The following is a 27,122-nucleotide window of genomic DNA, read 5'->3' as shown; positions in this document are numbered from 1 at the left end:
CTGCCTTGGGGTCTGAGAATAAGCGGGAGTTAGAGGGATGTCTGTGGGGTCTAAGGAAGCAGCTTGAGTAGTCAGTACTGACAGGGCAGCAAATGACCGCTGGAGCCGAGAGCAGAGATCGGCAGGGATGAGGGAGCAAGGATTGAATTAGAAGGGCCTCCTACAAGACTCAGTGGATAGTAAGTTGGGGGTTAGGAGCACTAGAGAAGTAATGTTGGGTCCCTGGTAGGCAGCTTTGTATCTGTTTTGTTTTGAGACAGAATCTCACTACGTAGCCCTAGCTGGCCAAGAGCTCACTGTGTAGACCAGGCTGGGTTTTAACTCAGAAAGGGTTAGAAGCCAGCCATCTACTTCAGCTTCCCAGGTACTGGAATTAAAAACCTGAGCCATCATGCCTGGCTCTCTGGTGCGCAGTATTTGGGTTTTTTGTTTGTTTGTTTGGTTGGTTGGTTGTTTGGTTTGGTTTGTTGAGACAGGATTTCTCTGTGTAGCCCTGGCTGTCCTGGAACTCACTCTGTAGACCAGACTGGCCTTGAACTCAGAAATCCACCTCCCTCTGCCTCCCAAGTGCTGGGATTAAAGGCATGCACCACCACTGCCCAGCTCTGGTGCGCAGCTTTAAGCTATGTGTTTTACATAATTTTGGAGGGACAAACCTCAAAATAGTCCAAGACTTGGGAAAATAACCTTCACCTCTTCTGTCTGTTTCCACAACAAAGACCTTTACAGTGCTATTCTGAGGGAAGAGAGGCAGAAGAAACCGGCTGAGCTAAACTTGAAGAAGACAGTGTCACACCAGGGAGGGGACAGCAGATGTTGTCCGGTGCAGCCCCCTAATGCTGACCCTTCTGAGGAGACAGATCTTCCACTTAAAAAGCAGATGGGGTATAGAAGGCAGATTTCCAGCTGTGAGGATCAAGGTCAGGTGGCTTGGTAGAGGTCAGGCTATTCTCTGGAGTCCCGTGGAGTTTGATGGTTCACATGTGCCAGAAATGGGTTTTGAGCACCTAACATGTGCTTAGACTATTCCAAAGCTGGGCTGAGCAGTGAATAAAGCCAGTCTCTATCCCATGGGATCTCTGTTCAAGAAGATGAATGAAGTAAACCAAGAAATAAAGGTGTAGTCAGTGCTGGCCAGGGCTGTGAATGGAAAGGGGTGGGAAGAGTCTGTAATCCCAGCTATTCTAGAGGTAGAGGTAGGAGAATCACAAGTTCACAGCCTGCCTGGACTACAGGGTGAGTTCAGGGCCAGCCTGGGCTACAGAGTGAGTCCAAGGTCAGTTTAGGCTACAGAATGAGTTCAAGGCTAGCCTGGGCAGCTTATTCTGAGAATCTGAGATTCTGACATGATGTCTCAAAAAGTAATTTTTAAAAAAAGATTTTTATTTATTTATTATATGTAAGTACACTGTAGCTGTCTTCAGACACTCCAGAAGAGGGAGTCAGATCTCATTACGGATGGTTGTGAGCCACCATGTGGTTGCTGGGATTTGAACTCAGGACCTTTGGAAGAGCAGTCGGGTGCTCTTACCCACTGAGCCATCTCACCAGCCCCCGTAATTTTTTATATATGTGTAGATAGATAGATAGATAGATAGATAGATAGATAGATAGATAGAGATAGATAGATACATAGAGCTCTGTTAGGTCTGTTAGGGTATTTACCTAACACACAGGAAACTCTGGTCAGGTTCAGTAAACCAGGAGTGGTAGCACAAACATGTTTAACCAGAATTCATGCAGTAGAGAGAATAGGATCAGAAGAGTTGGAGGCTAAGGAGTTGCAGAGACAAAGTTTGGAGATGAGACGGAGGGTAGGACCATGCAGAGACTGCCCCATTCAGGGATCCATACCATAATCAACCACCAAAAGCAGACATTATTGCATATGCCAGTAAGATTTTGCCCACAGGACCCTGATATAGCTGACTCTAGTGAGACTATGCCAGTGCCTGGCAAATACAGAAGTGGAGGCTCACAGTAATCTATAGGATGGAACACATGGCCCCCAATGAAGGAACTAGAGAAACTACCCAACGAGCTGAAGGGGTCTGTAACCCTATAGGAGGAACAGCAATATGAACTAACCAGTACCCCCTGAGCTCATGTATGTAGCAGAAGATGGCCTAATCGGCCATCATTGGGAGGAGAGGTCCTTGGTCTTGCAAAGATTATATGCCCCAATACAGGGGAATACCAAGGCCAGGAAGTGGGAGTGGGTGAGTTGGAGAGCAAGGTTGGGGGGAGGATATAAGGGACTTTTGGAATAGCATTTGAATTGTAAATGAAGAAAATATCTAATAAAAAATTGTTTAAAAAAAGAGTTGGAGGCTAGCCTGGGCTACATTAGATTCTGTCTCAAAAGGGTACTTTGAGTGTATGTCTGTCACTGGCTGCTATTGTGTGTCAACCTGACACAAGCTAGAGTCCTCAGACAGGAAGGAGCCTTGGCTGAGAAAATGCCTCCATGAGATCCAGCTGTAGGACATTTTCTCAGTTCTAGCACACTAGTGATCAATGGGGGAGGGCCAGCCCATTGTGGTCCTGGGTTTTATAAGAAAACATACTGACAAGCCAGGGAAAGCAAGCCAGTAAGCAACCTCCCTTCATGGCCTCTGCATCAGCTCCTGCCTCCAGATTCCAGTCCTGCTTGAGTTCCTGTCCTGACTTCCTCCACTGATGAGCTATGATCTGGAAGTGTAAGCCAAATAAACCCTTTCCTCCCCAACTTGCTTTTTGGTCCTGGTGTTTTTCGTCAAGTCAATAGAAACCCTGAGACAATGCCTTTCCTCAGCATACCACCCTACTCCCATTCCTCCTTAATAACGGTCCTATTTCTATCACATTTTTAGAAAGTAAGGAAAAAGAAAGCTGAGACAACTTTCAGTAGGGGAGCAGTCGTTTACTATGTCCAAGACCCTGAGTTCAATCTTCAGTACTGAGGGTGGGGAGAAAGACAGAGGAGGGTGATGTGGAGAGGAGAAGGGGGATGTGGAGAGGAAAGGGGAGGGGAGGAAAGGGGGTAGGGGAGGACAGGAGAGAAGAGAGGAGAGGAGGGAGGCTGGAGAGATGGCTCAATGGTTAAGAGCACTGACTGCTCTTCCAGAGGTCCCAAGTTCAATTCCCAGCAGCCACATGGTGGCTCACAACCATCTGTAATGACACAAAAATCTGTCAGAGAGCTGACACCCTCTTCTGAAGACAGCTATAATTGTACTCATAATACATAAAATAAATAAATAAATCTTAGGAAAAAAAGAAGGAGAAGAAGAAGAGGAGAGGTGAGGTGAGGCGGAAGGAGGCATGGAAGGAGGGGAGTGGTGAGGAGATATCAGTGGGTGCTGGTGGAGGCGCCACTTCCCGAAGTCTTCAAAGGGAAGCCAGGTAGTCAAGGACAGGGCTCTGACGGTTGATCTGAGGCAATGAAAGAGCCGTTCCCTGCATGGAGCAAAGTGTTCAGAAAAAAAAAATTTCTGCCAGTAACAAGGGGGCAAGTTCTGGCAAAGAGGGAGTTGCTGAGGCTGGAGCCGGGTGGGGAGGGCCCTGGGGTACTTGTTTGTTAGGGAGGCAGGGGTGGTGGCTGAGCAGACACGCCTTGAACACTGAATTCAATGCTACGTGTCCAGGGACAGAAGAGGTGCATATATTCACCTCACCAGAGCCCATACTTGATTGTACCCAGAGGGGTAAAATGGTAAATCCTGATAACAATGATTTGACATCCATGCATGGCAAGTTCCAGAACAGGTTTCTAGCTGGGTGACTGAATATCTAAGTAAAGATTAAGCCGTGATCCTTGAATACCAGCCAAATTTCCTCTGGAGTCAGTCAGTCATTGCAACTGAATGGCCCAGACCACCTATCTTGATCCCAGCAAAGCATTTTAGCCTTGGGCCTCACGGACGAGAGAAATGTGAGCGGGATTGTAGTGGCTGGGATTTTAGATCTGAATGATCCTGATAAAACTGGGGTGCGGTGGGGGGGTCTCTCTGGGGTGTCTCAGCTCCATGTCAACTCTGGGCTGCCTAGAGACATCAGGAGATCCTTGAACGAAGGCAGCAGTAGCCTCTCTGCCCCACAGATAACTCCTGGCTGTGGCAGGCACAGGGATAATACAGTGGGCAAGCAAGGCAGATTCCAGGGAGCTCTGACAGATTGTGAAGTCGGCTTGAGACCAACACGATGAAATTCACCAAGGAAGAGCGCTAAAGCCTGCACTTAGGTTCCAAAAAAAAAAAAAAAAAAAAAAAAAAAGTTACATAAGCACAGAACTGGGAAATATGGTTACACGGAAATCTCTATTAAAAAGGAAGAGATGCTGCGTGCAATCCCCTCTACCCTTGGCTGGCTACTCCAGGGTCTGAGGTGGGGGGCGGGGGCGGTGAGAAGAAGGAGGAGGAAGAGGAAACAGATGGAAATGAGGGGAGGAGAAAGAAAGAAGGAAAAGAGGGAAAGAGGAAAGGAAGGGATGAAGGGAAAGACCTGGTGACTTTGCCCCCTTAAGTAGAGAGACTTAGTCAGAGGGAAGCCTGCTGCGTCCCCTAGGGGAAGCCATCCTTGTCATAGGTCTCCTGGGTAGCAGGCTGTGCTGAAGAGGTGACTGGGCAGAGAGAACGACGCAAAACAGAAGCTAAGGGATAGTGACAGCCAGAAACGATAAGGAGAGAAAGGTTGTTTGGGAGCTTGTCTTCAAACATGGGGTTCAGCGAAGGAAGATCCAGTTTGTCAATCAGGATGCCGGAACCAATGGGATTCTTTTGTGGGGGGAGGCGTCTGCTTCCACTTCTACAAAACCTCTCTAGCCAGATGTCTCCTCCAGAAGGAGGTCTTATTACTCCAAGGGAGGCAAGCCCCTCCCCGGCCAACAATAGCACCACTTACTGCACCGGTGCACCTGTCAGACTTGTGTCAGAGGACCAGGAACTGGCTATGTAGAGCAAAGTGGCCTTGAACTCACAGAGCTCTTCCTGTTGGGATAAAAGGTGCCTGGCATTCCTCCACCATCACCCCGAACCACCCCTCACACACACCTTGGTATCTCAACCACGTTACTAGGTAGAGATTATTATGATTGTCACTTTAAAGGATAAGTGAGGCTGAATATAGCGGCTTGCATTTGAAATCCCAACACTCTGGAAGCGGAGGCAGGAAAAGGGCCATGAGTTCGAGGTCATTCTGAACTTCAGACCATCCTCTTTAAAGCAAGAGAGGCTAAGAAGGCTGTAAGGAACTTGTCTTGCCTGTTTCTGAATGGAAGTCATGGGGGGCGGGGGAGGAGGCTGACATGACCACAGGTCAGCTTCCCAATGTTGGATGGAGACCGCAGCCTCCTCAACACTACGGAGCTCTCGGTGTGGGAGAAGAAAATTCTCACTCTTTCCAACTACAGCCCTTAGGAGTAGGCAATAGCCATTCTCCTACCCCTCAATTTTACACCACATCTCAAGAGCTCTCCAACCCCAACCCGGGTAATTGCCCCCTAATCGCTGCACTCCATTGCTGTCTGGAATCTTGGGTTACCGGGTGGGGGCTGCCGGGTGGGCTGCAGGCAGAGCCGGGCCTCGAGGGGGCGGTGCCCGCTGGCCCGCCGTGCCGGGTGTCGACTGCAGGGGGCGCTGGCGGCCGCTCCGGGCAGAGACAATCGCGCCGAGCGGGCGCCGCAGCCGGAGCGGGAGCCCAACCCGGAGCTGCACAGAGCGGTGCAGAACTGGGGCTGAGCGGGGCCGGCCGATCAGGGCCGGGCGGCAACGATGGACCGCTAGGGCCCGGCCGAGCCCCGCGATGCCGCCGCCGAGTGGCCCCGGCGTCCTCGCGCGGCTGCTGCCGCTGCTGGGGCTGCTGCTCGGCGGCGCCTCCCGGGCTCCCGGCAAGTCTCCGCCGGAGCCCCCCAGCCCGCAGGGTGAGTATCGGCCTCGAGGGGCGGCGATCGTGGGCCTGTACCCTGTGATCGGCTGCCACCGCTGGCCCCCTCTTCACGGTGCTAGTGACTTGGGATGCATTCTGCTCCCAGGATGGCGGGGGGAAGGCGACCTGAGATCGGTGCTTCTGGGGGAGAGATTGGGGGACTGTTTGCTGCGGGGGTCTTGGGGAGACACAATGGAGAGGGCGAGGGTCTCCAGGCTCGGCGCTGCCGCCTCCTCCGACTTGTTTTTCTCCCTCCTGGTCCGCGAGGCACTGCAGCCAGAGCTATTGTCTGCGGAAGACACCCGCCCAGGGGCGGGCTGGGGCGGGCGCCGGCTCCGCAGCCCCCCGCGGGTCCCTAGCTGCGACCCAGGCTGGGTGGGGGCGCAGACATCGGCTGCCACCCTGGCCGGACTGGGGCTGGGAGCTTAGAGCTGGGCTGCGAGGGGGGAGGGGAGAGGGGGAGTGGGTGAGGCTGTAGGCGGGATTGACTGCTCGAATGGGGTTTTCACCCAGGAGCCTGACAGCTTCTAGCCAATCCCCCCCCAGGTTTAGAATTTGGGGCTCACCGAATAAACACTGATCAGCTCATGCTAGAGGGAGGGGATGCATTTGGAAGGGGGGGGGCGAGTACAGGCGTTATTGTGATTCCCGGCTCAAGGCGCATGGCAGGGCTGTGGTCACGGAGCCATGCTGAGCTGGCTGGCTAGCTGTGGGCAGTACCAGCTGAGAGGGCAGGTGTCTGGGTCCTTGTCCAGCCTGTCTCTTGCTACTACTCTCTTCTACCAGCTTCCCTTCTTCATTTCACTCATTCCCCCGCCCCCAAAGGAGACCCTGACCCTCCTAACGCCTAACCTGGCCCACATGGGTGTGTGAGGTGAAGGTAGAGCTGGCCCCTGCATTGGGAGCTGGACACCCTGACTCCACAGCTCACTCGTGGGTGCTCTGGGCCTCTCTTCTCCTCATCCCTGCTTCCCTCTCCCACCTTTCTGGTTCCTGCGCCACCACCCCACAATTGCTCTTCCTTCCCTGCCTGCGGTTCCATCCTGAAACAGTGTTCTTTGCTCCTTATGCCACCCCCCCCCCACACACACACACACCAGAAGCTAGCAGGAAAGGCGGAAGGCGGGGGTCTGGTTGAGGGAAGTAGGGTCCGGATGAAGGAAGGAGGTCGGATTTCCTCCTGGAACAAGGCAGGGCTAGCCAAGTGGAGAGATGCAGATACTGTATGGAATGCCAAGCTTTGAGGGTGGGGAGGGATCTTCCTGTGCCTCAGTCTCCCCTAATCTCCCAGAGAAGAGGCCCAAGCTAAGAAGCTTCTCCTCCTCCAAGGCCCAGGGGAGGGAGGAAGGGCCCAGGGAATTGGCTGGAATACAGCCAGAATAAGGGGCTCTCTCAGGCAGCTGGCGGGGAGCCCAGGCTGTGGGGAAGCAGGGAAAGGAGTCTGCTAGACACCTGCCCCACCTCCCAGCTTGGTGCTGACTTTCCTTCCGGCCTTACCTGCCCACCTCTGTTTTGTTTCCCAGGTCCCTCCTCTACCTCTTTTGAGGCTTTGGCCCTTGAGCCAAAAGGCTTCCCTCAAGTGACAAAATTTCAGACTCCAGGATCCTCTCTTCCCAGCTGCTTTCTCCAGCTGTTCCTAAGCCTAGAATGGGGCTGGGAGCAGTCAGACTCTTTTAGCTTCTCAGAATTCCTACTGGGGCAGGAGACTGCCACTCCTTGGAGAGCCAGCGTGGGAGTGGGCAGAGTGGGTGCCCCACCCTAACAAGCTAGACTCTGGCCTATCCTGGAGAGGGAGGTGGGCTCTGGGAATAGCTGGATGGGATGCCAGGACCAGGCGTGGTATCCTGCTTTGGAAGCCTGAGAAGAGACACCTGTCACTGTGGAGTGTCAAGTCGGTGAAAGGCCTTGAGGTTCTGAGGCTGCCCACGCCCCCCAGCCCCGCCCCTTCTTCTCTCCGCTCCAGGCTCCAGGCTCCCTCTCTACCTGGGATTTCCCCCAGCATCCAGTGCATCCTCCACTTGTCTCCCAATCTATGATGCTCATTAGGAAGGCGGGGGCGGGGCCTAGTCTTGAGGGAGAAGCGGGTGCTGAGTGGAAAGGGTTAGATGGCAGAGGCGACCTGTGGAAATCCATGAGAGTAATTTAAGTCCTCATCACCCACCCAAACCCAAGCACCTCGCCTTCAGGGCCAGAGTGGCCAGGTTACCCTGGAGGAAGGGAGGTGGGGGACGGGGGGGGGGTTTCACAGATAGCCTGGAAATTTAAATGTTTATGCGTCCCAGTCCCTGCACACTCTTTCCCTTGGGCCTGGGTCTGCTTTCCGTGTAGCCCATCCCCATCAGTGCCCCAGCTCCTTTGCTTGATCTCCCGGGAGGAATGAGGGCGTTGCCATGGTGAGTGACTGTCGCTGACCAGCTACAGACTGTGATGGGAGGGATCAAGATACTCCTTTGAGCTTAGGAGCTGGGGCAGGTCCCTAAATTTGAAGGGTTTTTGGATAGGATCCTGGGTAGAGGGTGTGTGTAAGAAGTGACAGAGTGACAGGTTCCTTGGTGGCTTGACTTGATTTTTTTTTTTTTTTTTTTTTTTTTGTTCCTTGAGAACTCAAGCTTCCATCTTTCCTCTAGGTTACTCGATCTTGCCCTCTCCCCCTCCACCTGAGGCTCCCCATTCTCCCAGGGCTCATTCTTTCTTGGTCTCTCTTCTCCTCTTCAGACCATTGTTCTTTTAGGGTAGACTGGCTAACATTTTTTAACTCTAGAAGTAGACTACTAGGTTCAGAGCTCAGATTTCTCACTTAACTGCAGTACAAGGACTTAACGCCTTCTAAGCCTCACTTTCTTTATCTGTAAAATGGGCTGAGGGCATATTTTAGCAAATATAGCATTTCACTGGCTGCAAAGTATATTCCTATTTTGTGAGCCATTAAGAATGGGGGTGGGGAGTGGGGAATGCTGTCAATTATAACGATGACATCACCCATCACAGGCATTGCCCAAGTTTAGAATTGTGAAAGTATGCATGGGCTAGCGCTGGTAAAAAGGGGATAAATAGCCCTCTCTCCTCCTCTGCTGATTTTGGCAGAGAGCACAACTCACAGACAGAGGCCCTACATTTGATCCCCAGGAGTCAGCCCCCAAGCCTCTCTCCCCCAGCAGCCCCCTCCCTCACTCCTCATCCCCTCACCCCGTCTTCCCACAGAGATCCTGATCAAGGTACAGGTATATGTGAGCGGGGAGCTGGTGCCCCTGGCCAGGGCCTCAGTAGACGTCTTTGGGAACCGCACTCTTCTGGCTGCTGGTACTACGGACTCAGAGGGCGTGGCCACACTACCCCTCAGTTACCGCCTGGGTACCTGGGTCTTGGTCACTGCTGCCCGCCCCGGTTTCCTCACCAACTCAGTGCCCTGGCGTGTTGACAAGCTGCCGTGTGAGTGCAGGGGCAGGGGGAGGGGGGGAGGAGCGGGTTGGACAGCAGCTGACCCACCATCAGCCCCTTCCCAAAATAGTCCTTGCGGGTGGAAGGGCAGTTTCCCAGCAGCTGCTCCTGGGCTGGGGCATACTGGGTCGTGGGAGGATGAAGCCACTGGGATGAAGACAAGGGGGTACCTAGGAAATGCTTCTAGAGCTGACAGGCTGCCTGTTTTACAGTGTACGCATCCGTCAGCCTCTACCTGCTCCCAGAGAGGCCAGCCACCCTCATCCTCTATGAGGACCTTGTGCACATCCTCCTAGGCTCGCCAGGTAAGCCCCACCCCCTCCATTCCTTAGCTCCTCTTCCATCCTTGACCTGTATGCAGAAACCTCTGCTTCTTCACACAGTAGCTGGGTGTCCAGGGCAAGCCACTTTACCTCTCTCTGAGCCATACTTAACTTGTGTAGAAGATGTGGAAGAGTATTTAATCCCAGTACTTGGGAGGCAGAGGCAGGCAGATTTCTAAGTTCGAGGCCAGCCTGGTCTACAGAGTGAGTTCCAGGACAGCCAGGGCTACATAGAGAAACCCTGTCTCGGAAAAAAAAAAAACAAAACCAAAAAAACAAAAGAAAGAAAAAAAGATGTGGAAGGTTAATACTTACTTCATCAAATTAAGGTTTAAAAAATTGCATCAAATGTGCTAAGAGAAAAAAACCACAGGTATTTAATAAATATTTAGTTTCCTTGGGGGCTTTGTGATTTCTCTCCCGCTTCCCTGACCTGTTTATCTTCAGTGGATCTACCTGTCTTTGTTGTGCACCTACTGGGTGCCTGGCTGTTCTGAAGTCACGAGGGCTTTCTAGGGCAACTGGATGTCTCTCCAGTGGCCTGGGACATCCTCAGTGGTCCTTCTGCAGAAGCCTTCAGTCTCATCTTCTGCACCTGCTCTGTGCCATGCACACGGCTGGGGCTGGGGCTGGGGCATGGGGGTGAAAAAGAACAGCCCACAGCCTGCCTGTGCTCATGGGCAAGTAGGAAGACAGACAAACACCATTGCAAATCCTGGGAGCATCACAGAGCAGGTGGACAGTGGCAGAAGTGCCCCTCACCTTTGGAGGGGGGAGCCCGGTGGAGCTAATAAAGGGAGCTAGGTGGGCTGGGGATAGAGGATGGGCGGGGGCTAGAGAGAGAGGGGGTGGAGTTGGCAGGCAGGCAGGCAGGAGGGCTGTGAGGGCTCAGGGTACTTTCTGGCCTGGTACGTAGTATACTATAAGGTGCTTGGCCAGGACTACAGAGCCACAGTGGGGTTTGGAGTTTGAAAGAGCCCTCTCCAGTTTAAATTCTTTTTTTTTTTTTGGTTTTTCGAGACAGAGTTTCTCTGTAGCCCTGGCTGTCCTGGCACTCACTTTGTAGACCAGGCTGGCCTCAAACTCAGAAATCCTCCTGCCTCTGCCTCCCAAGTGCTGGGATTAAAGGCGTGCACCACCACGCCCGGCTTCCAGTTTAAATTCTTACCCAGTTATTGGCAAATTGATTGTTTGCCAGCTGCATCTGGATAACCCCATACCGGAGGCCTCCAATGCCCCCTGGGGACTCTAAAATGACGAATGGATCTTGGTGGCCCCAGAGCTTGCTGCCCTCTCATGGCTTCCGTGGCTGTTGGTGTGAAGTGCAGTGCGTTGGCAGTACTAGTCAGAATGCCCCAGCTGCCACACCACTGTAGCCTGTGACCGCTGGGCCTCTCTCCTACATGCCCAGAAAGGCAACTCCCACTTTCTTTCTCCCTTACCCTATAACACCCCACAGGGTAGCCCAGGCTCCCAACATTTAGTAATAAAGCAGGAAAGACTTGTGTAGAGGGGTGTGGGGTGACAGGGCCAGGCTCCAGGGATGGTGGCCCTGGTATGTTGCTGGAGTTCTGGTTCCATTTCTGCATCTATAAAATGGAGTTGATACCTCAGGGGCCATTAGGCTAATTAAGGGGGTTACTATACATAGCCTGCTTAGGACAGCATCCAGCATATTTTGAAGCTTAATAAATGTTACCTATGACCACACAGGATTGGAATTCTGTTTATATGTCTGCTCCCGCAGTCCCAACACCACACACACATACACACACACACACACACACACACACACAGAGAGAGAGAGAGAGAGAGAGAGAGAGAGAGAGAGAGAGAGAGAGAGAGCACAGTAAGCTAATGTGTGTCTATCTAAATGGAAATAATTTGGGGCTAGAGAGATGGTTCAGTGCTTAAGAGCACTTGTTGCTTTTCCAAGTACGTGGGTCCTATTGGATTCCCAGAACCCACATGGTACCTCACAGACTAACTTGTCTGGGGGAAATCTCACGCCCTCTTCTGGTCTCTAAGAGCACTGCACACCTGTGGTACACAGACATACAAAACACTCAGACACATAAAAATAAAGGAAAAGGAATTTTAAAAAGTGTTCATTGGCCACTTTTCTCTTTTTCTATAATTTTTGAGACAGTATTTCAGAACTCTGTAGTTCAGAGTTCCAGCCTGAGAACTCTGGCCCGAGACTCCAGTTTGTGCCGCAGACTCTCCTGTGCTGACGTTACACATGTGTGCCACCGGGCCAGGCTCGCTTGCCACATGTATTCAGTGGGTGCTAAATGAGGGCCCAAACAAAACACTTCTTCCCATCACAGCAGAAGGTTCTAGAGAAACTGTAAAGAGCAGCACACACTGCCCAACAGTGTCTGCGCACACCTTTGATCCAGCACTCAGGCCAGCAGAGGCAGGCAGATCTCTGGGAGCTCCAGGACAGCCTGGGCTACAGCATGCGTGTCATCAGAGCCAGAGCCACATAGGGAGACCCTGCTTCAAAAAACCATAAAACCTAAATAAATAAATAGTGAGACAGGCAGACAGGCAGACAGACAGACAGATAGGCATGCAGGCAGGCAGGCAGTAGCCTAAGCATGAAGACAGGGGATCTTAGTTCTGCATCCCATGACCTAACTCAATGCATACCACACAGATGTTGGCTCAGGACATGACGTGTGTGTGTGTGTGTGTGTGTGTGTGTGTGTGTGTGTGTGTGTGTGTGTGTTGGGTGTGTGTGCATGCGCACCCATGCACCCTTGAGTGTATTTCTGTGTATCATGTGCAGAGAAGGTATTGGGTCACCTGGAACTAGAATTTTTTGTTGTTTTTTGTTTTTTGGAGACAAGGTTTCTCTGTATAGCCCTGGCTGTCCTGGAACTCACTTGCTGGCCTCGAACTCAGAAATCCGCCTGCCTCTGCCTCTCGAGTGCTGGGATTAAAGGTGTGCGCCACCACGCCCGGCTCCTGGAACTAGAATTACAGGTGGTTGTGAGCTGCCATGTAGGTACTGGGAAGAGCACCCAGAGCCTCTGTATGAGCCGCGACCCTCCTCTAGACCGCGGTGACTTCTTTCTCTTCAGTCCCATGACCCCCATCATTTATATGTTAATAAGGAAACTTCAGAGGAAGTGAGTAATTTGTGGAAGGTCACACAGTCTCCAGGACTGGAGGTTCCGTTATCACATCCCTTCAAGTTACCAATCTGTGGTTATCCCATCCTCTCTCTATTCCCACCCTCCCCGGCCTAACCCAGTGGTTCTCTTTTTTTGGATACTTGCTTTCTGCTTTGGTCTGGGTCAGGCTACCACAGTGCCTGCTTTCCATCCAGGTGCCCGCTCCCAGCCCTGGGTGCAGTTCCAGCGTAGAGCTGCCCGCCTGCCTGTCAGTTCCACCTACAGCCAGCTTTGGGCTTCGCTCACACCGGCCAGCACCCAGCAGGAAATGCGGGCTTTCCCTGCCTTCCTGGGGACCGAGGCCTCCAGCTCAGGTGAGCCTGTACTTAATGTAGAGGGGAGACACATTCCTTCCATAAGGACGCGGCCATTGGTACCAGTGTCCTCTTCCTTCAGGCAATGGCTCCTGGCTGGAGCTGATACCACTGGCTGCTGTGAGCGTCCACCTGCTAACAGGCAATGGGACAGAGGTGCCTCTCTCAGGCCCCATTCACCTGTCCCTGCCAGTGCCCTCAGAGCCTCGTGCCCTTGCTGTGGGCACCAGCATTCCAGCCTGGAGGTTTGACCCCAAGAGTGGTAAGTGTTAGGGGCAGGGTGCCGGTGCTAGAGGATGGGGCTTCTGTTGGAGGTGGCAGAACATTGAGTCTGATGAACTCCCCTGGCCTCTTTCTAGGACTGTGGGTACGAAATGGCACTGGTGTGATTCGGAAGGAAGGCCGACAGCTCTACTGGACTTTTGTCTCCCCGCAGCTAGGGTACTGGGTAGCTGCCATGGCCTCCCCTACATCTGGTGAGATTGGTGGGGCAGTGGGGGAGGGGCAGTAGGGGGAAGGGAAGGGTGGGAGAGTTGTGAAAGGTGAGAAGGGCGTCCTAAGCCCTTGCCTGGCACAGGGCTGGTTACCATCACCTCAGGCATTCAGGACATTGGCACCTACCACACAATCTTCCTGCTGACGATCCTGGCTGCCCTGGCGCTGCTGGTGCTCATTCTGCTGTGTCTACTGATCTACTACTGCAGGTGAGTTCACCTGGGGCCCTGTCCCACCTTCTCTCACCACATCCCAAGCCCTGCTCCTGTGCTCTGCACTGGGGTCCCAAAGATGCTTCTAGAAGATCCTTAAAGTGCTTCCAGGAAAGAATGCCAATGCAAAAGCTAAGACTCCAGAGACTGGTGGCTTTAGAGAATGGGGTGACAGATGGCAGGACCTGCAGGCCTTGCCTCTGCAGAGACTCCAATCGCGGCTCCAACCAGCCCAGCTCTCACTCCCAGAGCAGGCACTCCTAGCTGCTGTACATGCCAAACGTTGCCAAGTTTACCCCCATGAAGCTGAACGGGTGCAGCTCCTAGATGAATGATCTTCTTTCTACAAACAGCTTCTAGACATCATCTGGGTCCCCCACCATTTCTCTCGAATGTTCCAGGCATCCTTCATCTCCACCTCACTGCTGTCTCCATCCCTTATGTCAGCAGCTGTGGCGGTTTACGGAAATACCTTTACTTTCGGCATCCCTGAGCGCCTGTCTCTTTCCTCCTCTGCAGAAGACGCTGCTTGAAGCCTAGACAACAGCACCGCAAGCTGCAGCTCTCCGGCCCCTCGGACAACAAACGAGATCAGGCTACGTCGATGTCTCAACTCCATCTCATCTGCGGGGGACCCCTGGAGCCTACGTCGTCGGGAGACCCCGAGGCCCCTCCCCCAGGCTCCCTACACTCGGCCTTCTCCAGCTCCCGAGACTTAGCATCCTCGCGGGATGACTTCTTCCGTGCCAAACCGCGCTCCGCCAGCCGACCGGCCGCCGAGCCTCCTGGTGCCCGCACCGTTGAGGGTGCCGGGCTCAAGAGCGCCCGCTCCGTCGAGGGTCCTGGCGGGCTGGAGCCCAGCCTGGACGAATACCGGCGGGGTCCAGCCGGGGCCGCGGCCTTCCTGCATGAGCCTCCCTCGCCGCCGCCATCCTTCGACCATTATCTGGGCCACAAGGGGGCGGCCGAGAGCAAGACCCCCGACTTTCTGCTGTCACAGTCGGTAGACCAGCTGGCGCGGCCGCCGTCCCTCAGCCAACCGGGCCAGCTCATTTTCTGCGGTTCCATCGACCACCTCAAGGACAACGTGTACCGCAATGTCATGCCCACCCTGGTGATCCCCGCACACTATGTGCGCCTGGGCGGAGAGGCGGGCGCCGCGGGAGTGGGCGACGAAGCCACCCCGCCGGAGGGCTCGGCCGCCGGCCCCGCGCGCCCCTTCCCTCAACCCGACCCCCAGCGCCCCCTGATGCAGGGCCACGCGGGTGCGGGAGGCGACAGCGGTGGCGGCGAGGGCTGGGGCGGCGGGCGCTCCGCACCGGTCAGCGGCTCGGTCACCATTCCGGTGCTGTTCAACGAGTCCACCATGGCGCAGCTCAACGGCGAGCTGCAGGCTCTAACCGAGAAGAAGCTGCTGGAACTGGGAGTGAAGCCTCACCCGCGCGCCTGGTTCGTATCCCTGGACGGACGTTCCAATTCACAAGTGCGCCACTCCTACATCGACCTGCAGGCGGGCAGCGGCGGCCGCAGCACCGATGCCAGCCTGGACTCAGGCGTCGACGTGCACGAGGCTCGACCTGCGCGCCGCCGGCTCCCGAGGGAAGAGCGGGAGCGCGCGCAGCTGCCCGCGCCGCCGCCGCCCGCGCCCCCGCGCCTGGCGCTCAGCGAAGACACAGAGCCCAGCAGCAGCGAGAGCCGCACCGGCCTCTGCTCGCCGGAGGACAACTCGCTAACGCCCCTGCTGGACGAGGTGGTGGCACCCGAAGGCCGGGCAGCCACGGTACCCAGGGGTCGGGGCCGCAGCCGTGGGGACAGTTCCCGCAGCAGCGCCAGTGAGCTGCGGCGCGATTCGCTCACCAGCCCGGAGGACGAGCTGGGGGCGGAGGTGGGCGACGAGGCTGGCGACAAGAAGAGCCCGTGGCAGCGGCGGGAGGAGCGGCCGCTAATGGTGTTCAACGTCAAGTAGTGCGGCCCGGGGGTCACCCACCGCCCCTGCAGGTTCCCAGAGTGCGCGCCCCGGGATGCTATGGCGGAGGGGCATGCGCTCTTATCCCGGAGAAGAGCTCAGGGGTCGGCAGAGCTCATCTGTGGTATGTGCTGGGGGAGTGTCTTGGGAAGGGACCCTGGATTGGCCTCCAAACAGAGGGAGGTGGGAGGGACCCGGTCCCCCATGGGAGGGGCTGGGGAAGAGGGCTGGGGTGGGGGAGCAGTGCCTGTATAAACGTGGCTGTACATAGAAAGATCTATTGTGGGAGAGCAGGAGGGGCGAGCCAGCCTCAGCTGCTAGGGTGAGGGCTGGGAAGGGAGGGGCAATCTCTGTGGACCCTTGGGAGGGGAGGGGTGCTGCTTGGATGTCACAGGGCTGGTGGCTGGGGCGATCCTGGAGACTAGAGGATAATGTGATAACACTCTTGACAACAAAAAAAATACAAAGCTGGTGAGGTTAAAGCTCTGTCTTTCTCTCTCTCTCTCTCTCTCTCTCTCTCTGTGTGTGTGTGTGTGTGTGTGTGTGTGTGTGTGTGTGTGTGTGTGTGTGTATGTGTATGTGTATGTGTGATTTTTTTTTTCCTATGGGGAATGCTGGTATCAGAGGGCCCTGGCGCAACAAATCAGATACTATTCAGAAAGTGTACAAACTTTATTGGAGCAACACACGCACACGCGCACACACACACAAGCAAGCTCACAGAACACCTGTGGCTCGGGAAGAGCACCTGGCCACAAGGTCCACAGAAACCGGAAGAAATGGCAGTTTGATACGGGGCTTTTGGCCACAGCCTTCTTTCCATAAAAGAAGGTTTTAGTTTGAGGCTCCACCTCCCATGGTGATAGGGTGACTCAGGATGAGTAGGCCGGGGAGACGTTAGGGGAGGAGGCGCTAGGGAGGCCTGAGTAGTGGGTACCCTCGGAACAGGGTTCCCAGGACTGTGGAGTTCCTTAAGTCTGTAGCCCTTCCTTACAGTAGCGGTCTTGGGACCGGATCCCTCAAAAACATGTCCCAGCGAGGAATCTTCTTTCGCAAACACTTGGTTCCCCTGGCTGAACAGTGGAAGCCACCGGGGCAACAGTGACGTCCATCTCTACAGCAGACACCCTGGATAGTCAAAGGAGAGTAAGTACTAGACAGGGCAGAATACAGCCCATGGCCACACCCAGCCCCAGAGTCAGGGTCACACTGACCTTTAGGTAGGGACAGCAGGCCCAGACTCCTGCACTGTCTTTACAACAGGTCTGGTTATCATGGCAGAAATGCCCTTCTCCACACTCCACATTCCCAACCTTAGGGCCGAGGGTCAGGAGCACGGGAGGCTGGATAAAATCGACATCCTTCTCACAGGTCCTCGCCTTCACATTGCAGGTGTACCCGGCCGGGCAACAGTGCTGCCGGTCCTCACAGCACACAGCCTGTGGAGCGAGGGGATGGGATCACACTCATATCCCAAGAACACAGCTCCCTTCCCCCAGGGCGGTGGGGTGGAGACTCACATGGGGCAGCTGGCAGCAGGCCCAACTTCCCTTGAGGCTTGGGCAGCAGGTTTGCCCTACTGGGCAGCTGGTATGCTGGTCACAACCGATATCTCCAATTTGGAGCGGGGTTGTCTGGCGGGCAGGTATCTTCTCCAGGCCAGCCACCATTGTGTCTCCCTTCTGACAGTACCCCTGAGCCAGACATGTGAAGCCCTGAGGGCAGCAATGCTGGTTGTCTGAGCAGCAGACAGCCTAGGGGTGGGCAGAGAAGAATGTCCCTACAGAGGACCATGGGAGTCTACCTCTCTAGCTCATAGCTTCTCCTGCTGGGGACAGGTCACAGCACTGGGTACCCACCCTGGACTAGACAGAGTGCAGAAGAAATAAAGCCACGGGACTCTTGCCACCCACCTGCCCAGGCCAAGATGCTATCTCTACCCCCTCAGGGCTGCCTCCCTTTCTATGTTACCTCTGGGATGGGACAGCAGCCCCAGTCCCCAGAATTGAGTTTGCAGCAGGTATTGTTTGTAGGACACCTAGTGAAGTCATCACAAGGTGTATCACTCTTCAAGATCTGTGGGTCTGGCAGGCGGAGGGGGGCTATGACCTTCTTCATCCAGGGTACTTGGAGGATACCCATTTCGCAGGTTCCTTTCTCTGTGTGACACTGAAACCCTGCCGGGCAGCAATGAATGTGATCCTCACAACACACGGCCTAAGGTAGACAGGGCAAAGCCAATAAGCACTGGTACCAAGCTGGCTGCCCCTTCCGCTTGGACTGCAGTGCCCACTGCTCCCAGGTACCTTGGCAAATGGACAGCAGCCCCAGGCCCCAGTGTTGAGGCGGCAGCAGGTATATCCTTCAGGGCAGCTCACCTCCATGTCGCACTTCACCTCCTTCACTGTGAGGTGGGCAGAGACCAAATCATCAAAGGCAGTGGGACCAGGTGCGGAGAACGGAGCACACAGCTAACCCAGTCACAGTGAGCCTCATGCAAGGCCAGTGGAGAGGGTCTACAACTGCCAGGTCCCTCCATGCGGCCATCAAAACCCACCCAGCTGATAGCCATTCCATAACTGACAAGAACCCCTCTTTATTGAGGGAATGAAATGGGGTCTAGTTTGGTCCTGTACCTGGGTATCCAGGCAGCTTGGTCAGGAGATCCGTGGTGTAGTTCTTGGATAGGCACTTACTCTGGATCAGGTCACATACAGTGTCCTGGGGGCAGCAGTGCAGGTGGTCGGAACAGCAGATGGCCTAGGTTGGGACAAGTATAAGTCTCTGAACTCCAGTAGTGAGGACAGGGAGCGAGCCAGGCTGATAGCGTACACTATTTCAAACCGCCACTAGGGGGCAGCATGAGCCTTAGAGCTCTCAGGGATCAGCCCAGTGCTTGGAGCCTCCTTGTAAGACTATATATGGGCTCAGGGGAATCCAGCCATTCACTCACATTGGGCATTGGACAGCAGCCATACTTCCCAGTGGGTAGCTCACAGCAGGTAGAATCATCGGGACACTGGGTCTTAGCATCAGGGCACACGACAGAAAAAGGCAAAGACACTGAAAGAGCAATGAGGCATGTGGAGGGGTTGCCAGGATGGTGGGGACTTTTTCCCATCCAAGAGTCAAATGTGGCTTCACCCCCCAGGTGCTGCTGGCTGGGTGGCTCCCAGCCTCCTCACCTGCCCTGTTGGTCTTTTGTGCAGGGAACTTCTTTAGTAGGGTGTGGGTGCCCGTGGGTGAAACGCATCGTGTGTGAACCAGGTCACAGGAGGCCCCATGGGGACAGCAATGCACTCTGTCTTCACAGCAAGAGGCCTGAGAAGAGACAGATAATCCTCAATCCATCTGCATCAGCCCCAGGTCCCAGTTCCACCCCGCTACCCGCTAGTCACCATTTCCCTACACCTGTACCTGGGGCATGGGACAACATCCCCACGAACCATCAACCATAATGCAGCAGGTGGCAGAGTCAGGACATTCAAACTGGCTCCCAGGACACTGGACAGCACCCAAGGGGTTATCTGCAAATAGAAGAACCCAGAATTCCATTAATCTAGTCAGCAAAGGCCATTCACCAGGACCGTCAAGAAGGAACTGCTGGTCCAGCTACAGGAGGTTTAGTGGCCAGTCCCAGGGCTTAGGTGATCTCCCAGGTAGCCCCTACTGCAGAGAGACAACTAAGGCATCCAGTGGTGTTAAACCACTCCAGCATGGCCTCTCCGTGTCCCCAGACCCCTAATTCGGCATCCTTATCTGTCACCTTCTTCTCTCAGAACTGCCCCTCTGTTCTGGAATCAGGGCCACCCAGGCGGTTGGGCTCCTGGGCCCTTCAGGTGCCACCCGATGTCCCTCCCCACATGCCCCCCTCCCCTGTGCCCCACAGCACCTGACATCTGGAAGCAGGATTTCCCATCTGCACTACAGTGGAAGCCCTGGGGGCAGCAGTGGTAGCCATCACCACAAGACACACCCTATGGACACAGAGAGGTCTGTGTGAGCAAGACGCTTTTGCTTGGGACTATTAGAGTGAAGGAAAGAGGTAAACACAGATTTTAAGCACACACACACACACACACCCCAACTCCCCAAGCCAATGGCACTGTCACCTTAGAGAACGGGCAGCAGCTGGAAGTCCCAGACACAGTGAGAAGACAAGAATAGCCAGCAGGACAGTGGCCATGGGTCTGGCAGGAGCCATCTAGATGATGGCTCGTTATTCTAGGCCATGTGTCCTGGAAAGAAGAGATGACATCAACCAAAGGGTCTGTGCCAGCCTTGCTCTGGTCAATCCAAGGTAGCCAGCCCTTCAAAAGGCCCGGGGTGCCAACTGGGGCAGGAGGCACTCACCAGAAGAGGGTTACAGCAGCTGTAGTTGGCTCCTCCCTGGTCAAGGCAGCAGGCAACAGGGCAGAACTGCCCATCTGGACACTGTGTTCCGGCTACCAGCCCTGCCGCGAAGGCCAGCCAGCTCATCAGGACCCACATGGTCTGCCTACAAATGCCAAGCAAAGTTTGGCAGCCACCTTAAACTCTGTGCCACCTTCTACTCTGAGGCCACGCACTCCCCTGTGCTCTGACCAAGGCCCTGGCTTCATTGAGTCTTCTCAACAAGCCAACAGGAAAGCAAGCAGATGTGTCGCTTGTGTCAGCGTCCTACCAGTGTGCAGCAAGCGCACATGCGTCAGCTGGCACACACTGTGGGCATGAACACGTGTGGATTCATGGCCTCACATACGGCTGAGACTCTGGGTAAGTGGGGGGGGGGGGCACGGGGTATGGCAGTCAGGAAGGCATGTGGCTTTTGTGGCTTTATCTATGGGACTGTGGGCTAACTGGGAGGCAGAGGAGACCTCAGCAGACACAGGAGGATGGCCAGCCCCACTGCCGGCACTGAACTGCCACCTGTAGCTTTCAAAAGCCTTGGGGGATGGAGAGGGACAGTCATCAGTCACATGATCATATGGGAAACCGAGCAGTGGAGAAAGTTGTAAAAACAGAAGTGCAGTGGTCAGTGGGGTCTGGTCTGGCTTCCCTATGGGCCAGCCACCGCCTACCCACAACTGTCCCCCCACCCCACCCAAGGGAAGGGGACACAGAGACTGGATCAGCCTTAAAGCTAACTTCATGGTGAGCCCTTCCCGACATCACCAGGGCACCTCAAACGGACCGCCTCCGTCTCTCCCCCCTCAGAAACCGAAACTCAGCTGCAAGTGGGAAGACCCAGCACAGTGCCTCACTGCCTCAGCAGGAGGAACCGAGCCTCTCACTTCCCTAATAAGCCTTTCCCCAGCCCAGCTGGCCTACCCAGCAACCCAGAATGACCCAACAATATTCAAAGACCCTCTAGGGAGTCTTTCTCCCTCTCCTTACTGTATTTCTCTGCAACAACTATGCAAAACAGTAATTATAATATTACTTTCACTTTTCAAATCCATGCCTAAGGATCAAGTCAGGGAAAAAAGACGGGATATGGGACTGGGTTCATATGCCAACTGGTCTCCCTGAATATTGTCAGAGAAGGACCCTGAATCCCAGAGGCCAGAGGTCCAAACAGGACAGGACAGAGCATTTTTCTGGCAGGTGACCCAAGCAGGATAGAAACAGGGTGGGAGCCGGGCGGTGGTGGTGCACACCTTTAATCCCAGCACTTGGGAGACAGAGGCAGACAGATTTCTGGTTTTGAGGCCAGCCTGGTCTACAGAGTGAGTTCCAGGACAGCCAGGGCTACACAGAGAAACCCTGTCTCGAAAAACCAAAAAAAAAAAAAAAAAAAAAAAATAATAATAATAATAATAATAATAATAATAAAATATTTAAAAAGTAGGTACAGAGACTTGGGTTTTAGTCCTGGAAGTGACACTCTATGTCAGAAATTGCTCCCTGTGTCTCAATTCTTCTCTGCCTGGACACTGGTGGCTATGAAAGACAGGAAATGCCACCCACACATGGCAGGCATGCTTTTGATCCCAGCATTTGGGAGGCTGAGGTAGGAGGGTTGCAAGTGCCAGGCCAACTTGGGCTATAAGGTGAATCCCAGGCCAGCCTGGGCTACATAGAAGGATCTGCCATCTTTCTCTTTCCTTCTCTAGGTCTTTTCAAGTGCCCTTTCACCTAATTCAAAGAACATCCCAGAGGCCATCTCCTAACCAGGAAGGGGTAGGGAAGACCCAGTTCCTCTCAACGGGGCTAGGGAGTGGTGAGCCCCTGGCCACCTCTACACTACACAGCTAGGGAGAACTGGAGCCTTTCAAAGCCCTAGCTCCGACATCTTCCACTAGGTGGCACCCCCCAACTCTGAGTGTCGAGGGGAAATGAATTTCCTAAAAGGTGAGCCAATCCAGATGAGAGGCAGCGGGGGAAAAGTGGCGGGGAGAGGCGGAAATTAGCTCTCTCGCCCCCCAAGAAAGGAAATAAAGCTGACACAACCCAGGGACTCAGCCATCACGCCCTGGTCCTGCTCGCAACCCCTTTGAGCTCTGGGGGCCAAGGGCCGGAGATCCCCACCCAATGCACGCCGCCGCAGAGAACACTTGCAGCGTCCGAAAGAGAAAGAGCCGGACCTGGAGACAGAGGTGGGAAGTACGGACAAGAGAGGAGCTGGCCCAAGAGTGGGGTGGTTCCTGTCCTGGAGAAAGGCCTGCAGCTTTCCGACATGCTGGGCAAGAGAAGCCTCTTATTGGGGGGGAGGGGGTGCGGGGAGGTGTCTCTACAACAACTGCCCCCACCCCTCCAAAAAAGAAAAGAAAAAAACAACCTCGTTAGTGCATCAGAAACCCCTAGGGGAGTTTCAAGAGGCAGGTCTTCTCTTGTCTCTGAGCTGAGACTCCAGAGGACCCTCAATTGCACAGGCAGCCTGGTCAGGCCTCTGGACCTCTGGACAGTAGCCGGGGAGATTGTCTGCAGAGGGTCCTCCTACCTGCGTCGGGGTCCGGGCTCCCTGGGAGGCATCTGGCGGTCAGCTCCAGGACTAGGGCTTGGCCGCACGATGGCCCGCCCACCTCAATTTCCATTAGCCATTGCTCGGAGATCCAGGGCTTCCATTGGTTACTTGTCTACGTAGAGGCGGGACTCTCCTGGAATGCTGTGTTTCTTTTCTACTCAGTTCACATTCCTCCTCCCTTTCCTCTTTCTCCCCACACCCCATTTCTAGGGATCATGTGATTAGAGAATCATATGACAACATAGCCCGCCTCCCCCAGGGCAGAGCTTGCTGGTTTGGGTTCTGGCGGCAGAGTGTTGCAGAGATGAGACACCTCATGCCTAAGGGCACCCACAGTTAGGAGAGCTGCCCTGAGGGCACGCGTTCAAGGTCGTTTACTGGAGGGTGTCTGCTTCTGGATCGGGACTTTTGTACATTCCTGTCTCTTCACGCCTGGCAGACAAGGACTCGAAACCAGTTGGAAGATGGTTGTGAGGGTGAAGATAAATAGTCCCCAGGTTTGAATGGGGAGAGTGGCTTAGACTAAATCTAATAAAGGTTCAAGGGCGAGTACCGGGCACTGTAGATGTGTGTAGGGAGGAGGCAGGAGATTGGCTCAAACTGGGGGGAAGAAGAGATTTAAATCCATATTGATAGCACTGCATTAAATTGAAGCTGAAAGAATTTTAAGAGGCTGATAAGGTGGGACAGAGGAACTTGAAACTAGATTGGGAAAGACAGTGAATCCTTTCCTTGGGTAGTTTATATCTTGTTCTTTACAGACAGCCTCTAGCAAGGGTTGAAAGCCACGTTCAAGATAAGGGCATTAGCCAAGTGTGTGGCACTGCCTGTGGAGTAGGCTGGTGGCTGTCGAGATGGAAGGGGTTTCCTTGTTTCAGCTGTCCCCACCTTCGAGGAATTGTTATGGTGGGTGAATAGAGACCATGGGGGTCAGCCATACAGTTCAGGACAGTGGGAGTCTTACATAGAGAGGAGTGCATGCAGGGTTGTGGAATTCCGTGAGGGCTTCTTACACTGGAGTCCCAGAAAGTGTGTAAGACTGGTGCATCATTCTGCATCCTGATGGTGTTAGCATAGGTGTTCCATGACATTCATACAGGTGTCCCCAGAACAGACCATTGCTTATGCTTCTAGTGAGACACAGCCATCTGCGGAGGCTGAGGAAGGGGTGCTGCTGAACCCCAGGAGTTGGAAACCAGACTCAGCAACATTGCAGCTCACCCTCTGAGTCAGGGTTTCCTGTGTTCCAGACGAGCTTCAGCTTGATAGATAGCTGACACAGAACTTCTCAGTTTTCTGCCCCCATCTCCCAAGCGCCACGATTGCAAGTGCAGATTGCCGTGTTTAGTTTCTGTGCTGCTGGGATTAGACCTAGGGCCTTGAGCATGCTGAGCTACAAGTGCTACCAACTGAGCTACATCCTAGACGCAGCACTGCCTCAAGGGGAAATAAAATGGGGAGCAGGTAAAAGCTTAACAAACCTGCTTCCTTTGTTTCACAAGACAGAAATGACTCCCAGAAACCACGACTTCTGACTTCTGCACACACACCATAGCATTAGCGCACCCCCAGACTTACATACGCAATCGCTTGAAATAAATAATAAAAAGGTAGAACAAACTTCTGGGGCTACAGCTTAATGGCATTGCTCTAATCTAACACGAGAGGTTCTGGTTTCCGTCTGAAGGAGGGAGCGCATATTTCACAGAACAACATTTGGACAGTCGATCTGTCCACCTGGTTTTGTTTATCAAGAAAGGGTTTCTCTGTGGAGTTCTGGCTAGCCTGGAACTCACTCTATAGACCAGGCTGGACTCAAACACAGAGAGATCCACCTGCCTCTGCCTCCTCAGTGCTGGGGTTCAAAGCCACATACCACCACCACCACCCTACCTTGTTTATCTTGTTTGTTTGTTTGTTTGTTTTGGTTTTGGTTTTGGTTTTTTTCGAGACAGGGTTTCTCTGTATAGCCCTGGCTGTCCTGGAACTCACTTTGTAGACCAGGCTGGCCTCGAACTCAGAAATCCGCCTGCCTCTGCCTCCCCAGTGCTGGGACTAAAGGCATGCGCCACCACGCCCGGCGTTTACCTTGTTTTTAAGGCAAGGTCTCTGTTTTTGCCTCTGCGCGCTGTGTGCTTCATGATACCTGGCCCTTAAGCCTCCAAATGATTTTCTTGACTCTGCCTCCCATCTTGCCATAGAAGATCAGCCTCTTCATTTTTATTTTTATTTTTTTTTTTACTTTTTATTTTGAGATGGAGTCTCCCTAAGTTTTCCAGGCTAGCCTTGAACTCACTATATAACCCACATAGACCTTGAACTTGGACTCTTTAGCTGGGATTATAGACATGAACCAGCAGGCTCTGCCTCCTCCTCCTCCCCCGACCCCACTTTAGAGACAGAGTCTGTCTGGTCTCAGGCTCACTTTGTACCCTAGACTAACCTTGAACTTCCTGACCTTGATCCTGGTGCCTCTGCTTCTTAAGTGCTGGGATTACAGATTTGAGCTCCTTTATCCAGTTTGCCGTCTTCTCGGTTACTATTTTAGAACTTAGATAGGTTTTGTAAGCTTCGTAAAAAAATTTTTAAGTTAGATGTATGTATATATGTATGTATGCATGCATGAATTTATATGTATCATATGTGTGCAGGAGCCTTTGGGGGCCAGAGGGTACTGAATCACTGGAGCTGGAGTTACAGCCCCACGTGAGTATTGCAAACCAAATCCTCTACCAGAGCAATAAGCATTCCTAAGCTGTCTCTCCAGCCCTAGAACTTAGTTTTGAAAGTGCTTGTGAAAAATGGAAAATTATATTCTGGGGCTACTAAAAAACATATTTATAATGAAGTGATCATAATAAGATAGCATAACATTTTTGCTATAAAGCAGAAATATTGGTGTGTTATGTAGCTAGTTCCCCTGAAATGAAACCTCTTAGAGGGAAAAAGAAAGTACAGAGGAAAGGTCAACTTAGAAGGCCCAGGAAAATCTGGAAACTTACAAGACTCATAGGGTAACACTCATAGTAACTCATAGTGTCATGTTACCAGGGAGCTCTAGAGATACAGCTTTCCTGAGCTTGGGTAGCCTTTTTGGTGATACAGCTGTCTTCAAATCATCTACACGCCCGTAAGTAGTCCCATTAAACACAGGTGTTCACTAAGCTAGAATTGGGTGCTTTTGGTCTGACATCAGTGTCCTCTATCAGGAGAGAGCAGATATTTGTTGAAGTCTCAAAAGTCACACAGCATACAAAAAGGTCCTTTATAAATAACTTGGTTCTAGAAAACCCAAGCATGGATCCCAGGAAGCCCACAGTTTCGATGAAAGTGCCCCTGTGCCACATCAAAACCTGATCCAGGTGCTGCCTAGAAGTAGCCGTGAGCGGTCTGGCCGCAGCCCTTTGTGTCTGCCGGCTAACCACAGCCTCCAGGCGAGCGCTTCACCATGCTAAGGACTGTTGGCTGTATGTCAGGGCACTGGTCCCTCCTGGATGTCACTCATTAAGTGATGGCCATCTTGGTTGTTTCGGCTATTGCAAACAGCATCACTGATATTCATTTTCGTGTGTCCACGTTTCCATTCTTCTTACAAAGCTGTGAAAATCTGAGGTCACATAAGAGTGACCCCAATTCTGTGCTGAACTTTTTGAGTGACTGTGAGAATGTTTTTCCAAAGTGGCTGTACCATTTTGTATCCCCACCAGCAACAAACACATGAGGATTTCGGTTCTTTCCATCACACTTTTTGAGATAGAGGCTCACTGTGTAAACTTCTGTTGACCAGCCTGGCCTAGAATTCACAGGGATCCACCTGCCTCTGCCTCACAAGTGCTAGGATTAAAGGCGCGTGGTACTGTGCTCAGCTTTATATCCCTGATCACCCACAGAACCGGTAGACCGCCATCTCAACCAGACTGGTTGCCCTGGACCCCCGGGGGGTATACATACCTGTCTCTGCTCCCTCCCTCATTGCAATGGCTGTGCATAGTCCTCACACCACGAGCACACTTGACCTGCTGAGCCATGCCTCCATTCCTAGCCTCTGTTTGTTTATTTTTTGTGTAGTGCTAGGGTATGTCTGGCAAGTGGTCTACCTTTTTTTTTTTTTTTTAAGATTTATTTATTATTATGTCTAAGTACAGTGTAGCTGTCTTCAGATGCATCAGAAGAGGACATCAGATCTCATTACAGATGGTTGTGAGCCTCCATGTGGCTGCTGGGATTTGAACTCAGGACCTTCAGAAGAGCAGCCAGTGCTCTTAACTGCTGAGCCATCTCTCCAGCCCCCCCCACACACACACACACCAAGTCCCTGTCTTAAAGCTTAGAGTACTCTGGG

General features: G+C 53.3%; 2 protein-coding genes across 3 annotated transcripts; one reads left to right on the top strand and one right to left on the bottom strand.

The window, feature by feature from the left end:
* The first annotated feature begins 5,619 nt into the window (after positions 1-5,619).
* On the top strand, positions 5,620-16,316 carry Fam171a2 (family with sequence similarity 171, member A2). 2 transcript variants are annotated; one of them, XM_006533049.4, is made up of 8 exons: positions 5,620-5,899; positions 9,106-9,333; positions 9,555-9,647; positions 13,003-13,161; positions 13,244-13,423; positions 13,521-13,637; positions 13,760-13,865; positions 14,388-16,316. In XM_006533049.4, the coding sequence occupies exons 1-8, from the start codon at positions 5,782-5,784 to the stop codon at positions 15,832-15,834; spliced, it is 2,448 nt and encodes an 815-aa protein (XP_006533112.1). In that variant the 5' UTR covers positions 5,620-5,781; the 3' UTR covers positions 15,835-16,316. The 2 variants fall into 2 exon arrangements, with proteins under 2 accessions (XP_006533112.1, NP_954670.2); NM_199200.2 differs by having other exon boundaries at positions 5,634-5,899; positions 13,739-13,865.
* A 171-nt stretch (positions 16,317-16,487) lies between these two features.
* Grn (granulin) lies at positions 16,488-22,790 on the bottom strand. The gene is made up of 13 exons (NM_008175.5): positions 22,757-22,790; positions 20,188-20,332; positions 19,947-20,072; positions 19,727-19,811; positions 19,252-19,361; positions 19,020-19,155; positions 18,788-18,897; positions 18,471-18,594; positions 18,141-18,238; positions 17,806-18,051; positions 17,355-17,588; positions 17,049-17,273; positions 16,488-16,962 (listed from the first exon to the last, which is right to left on the bottom strand). Exons 2-13 carry the CDS (start codon positions 20,323-20,325, stop codon positions 16,825-16,827), a joined length of 1,770 nt encoding a protein of 589 aa, NP_032201.3. The 5' UTR covers positions 20,326-20,332; positions 22,757-22,790; the 3' UTR covers positions 16,488-16,824.
* Positions 22,791-27,122: the final 4,332 nt, after the last annotated feature.

This window comes from Mus musculus, chromosome 11 (genome assembly GCF_000001635.26).
Source record: "Mus musculus strain C57BL/6J chromosome 11, GRCm38.p6 C57BL/6J".
NCBI lineage: Eukaryota > Metazoa > Chordata > Mammalia > Rodentia > Muridae > Mus > Mus musculus.
This window is presented reverse-complemented; position numbering and strand designations above follow the sequence as displayed.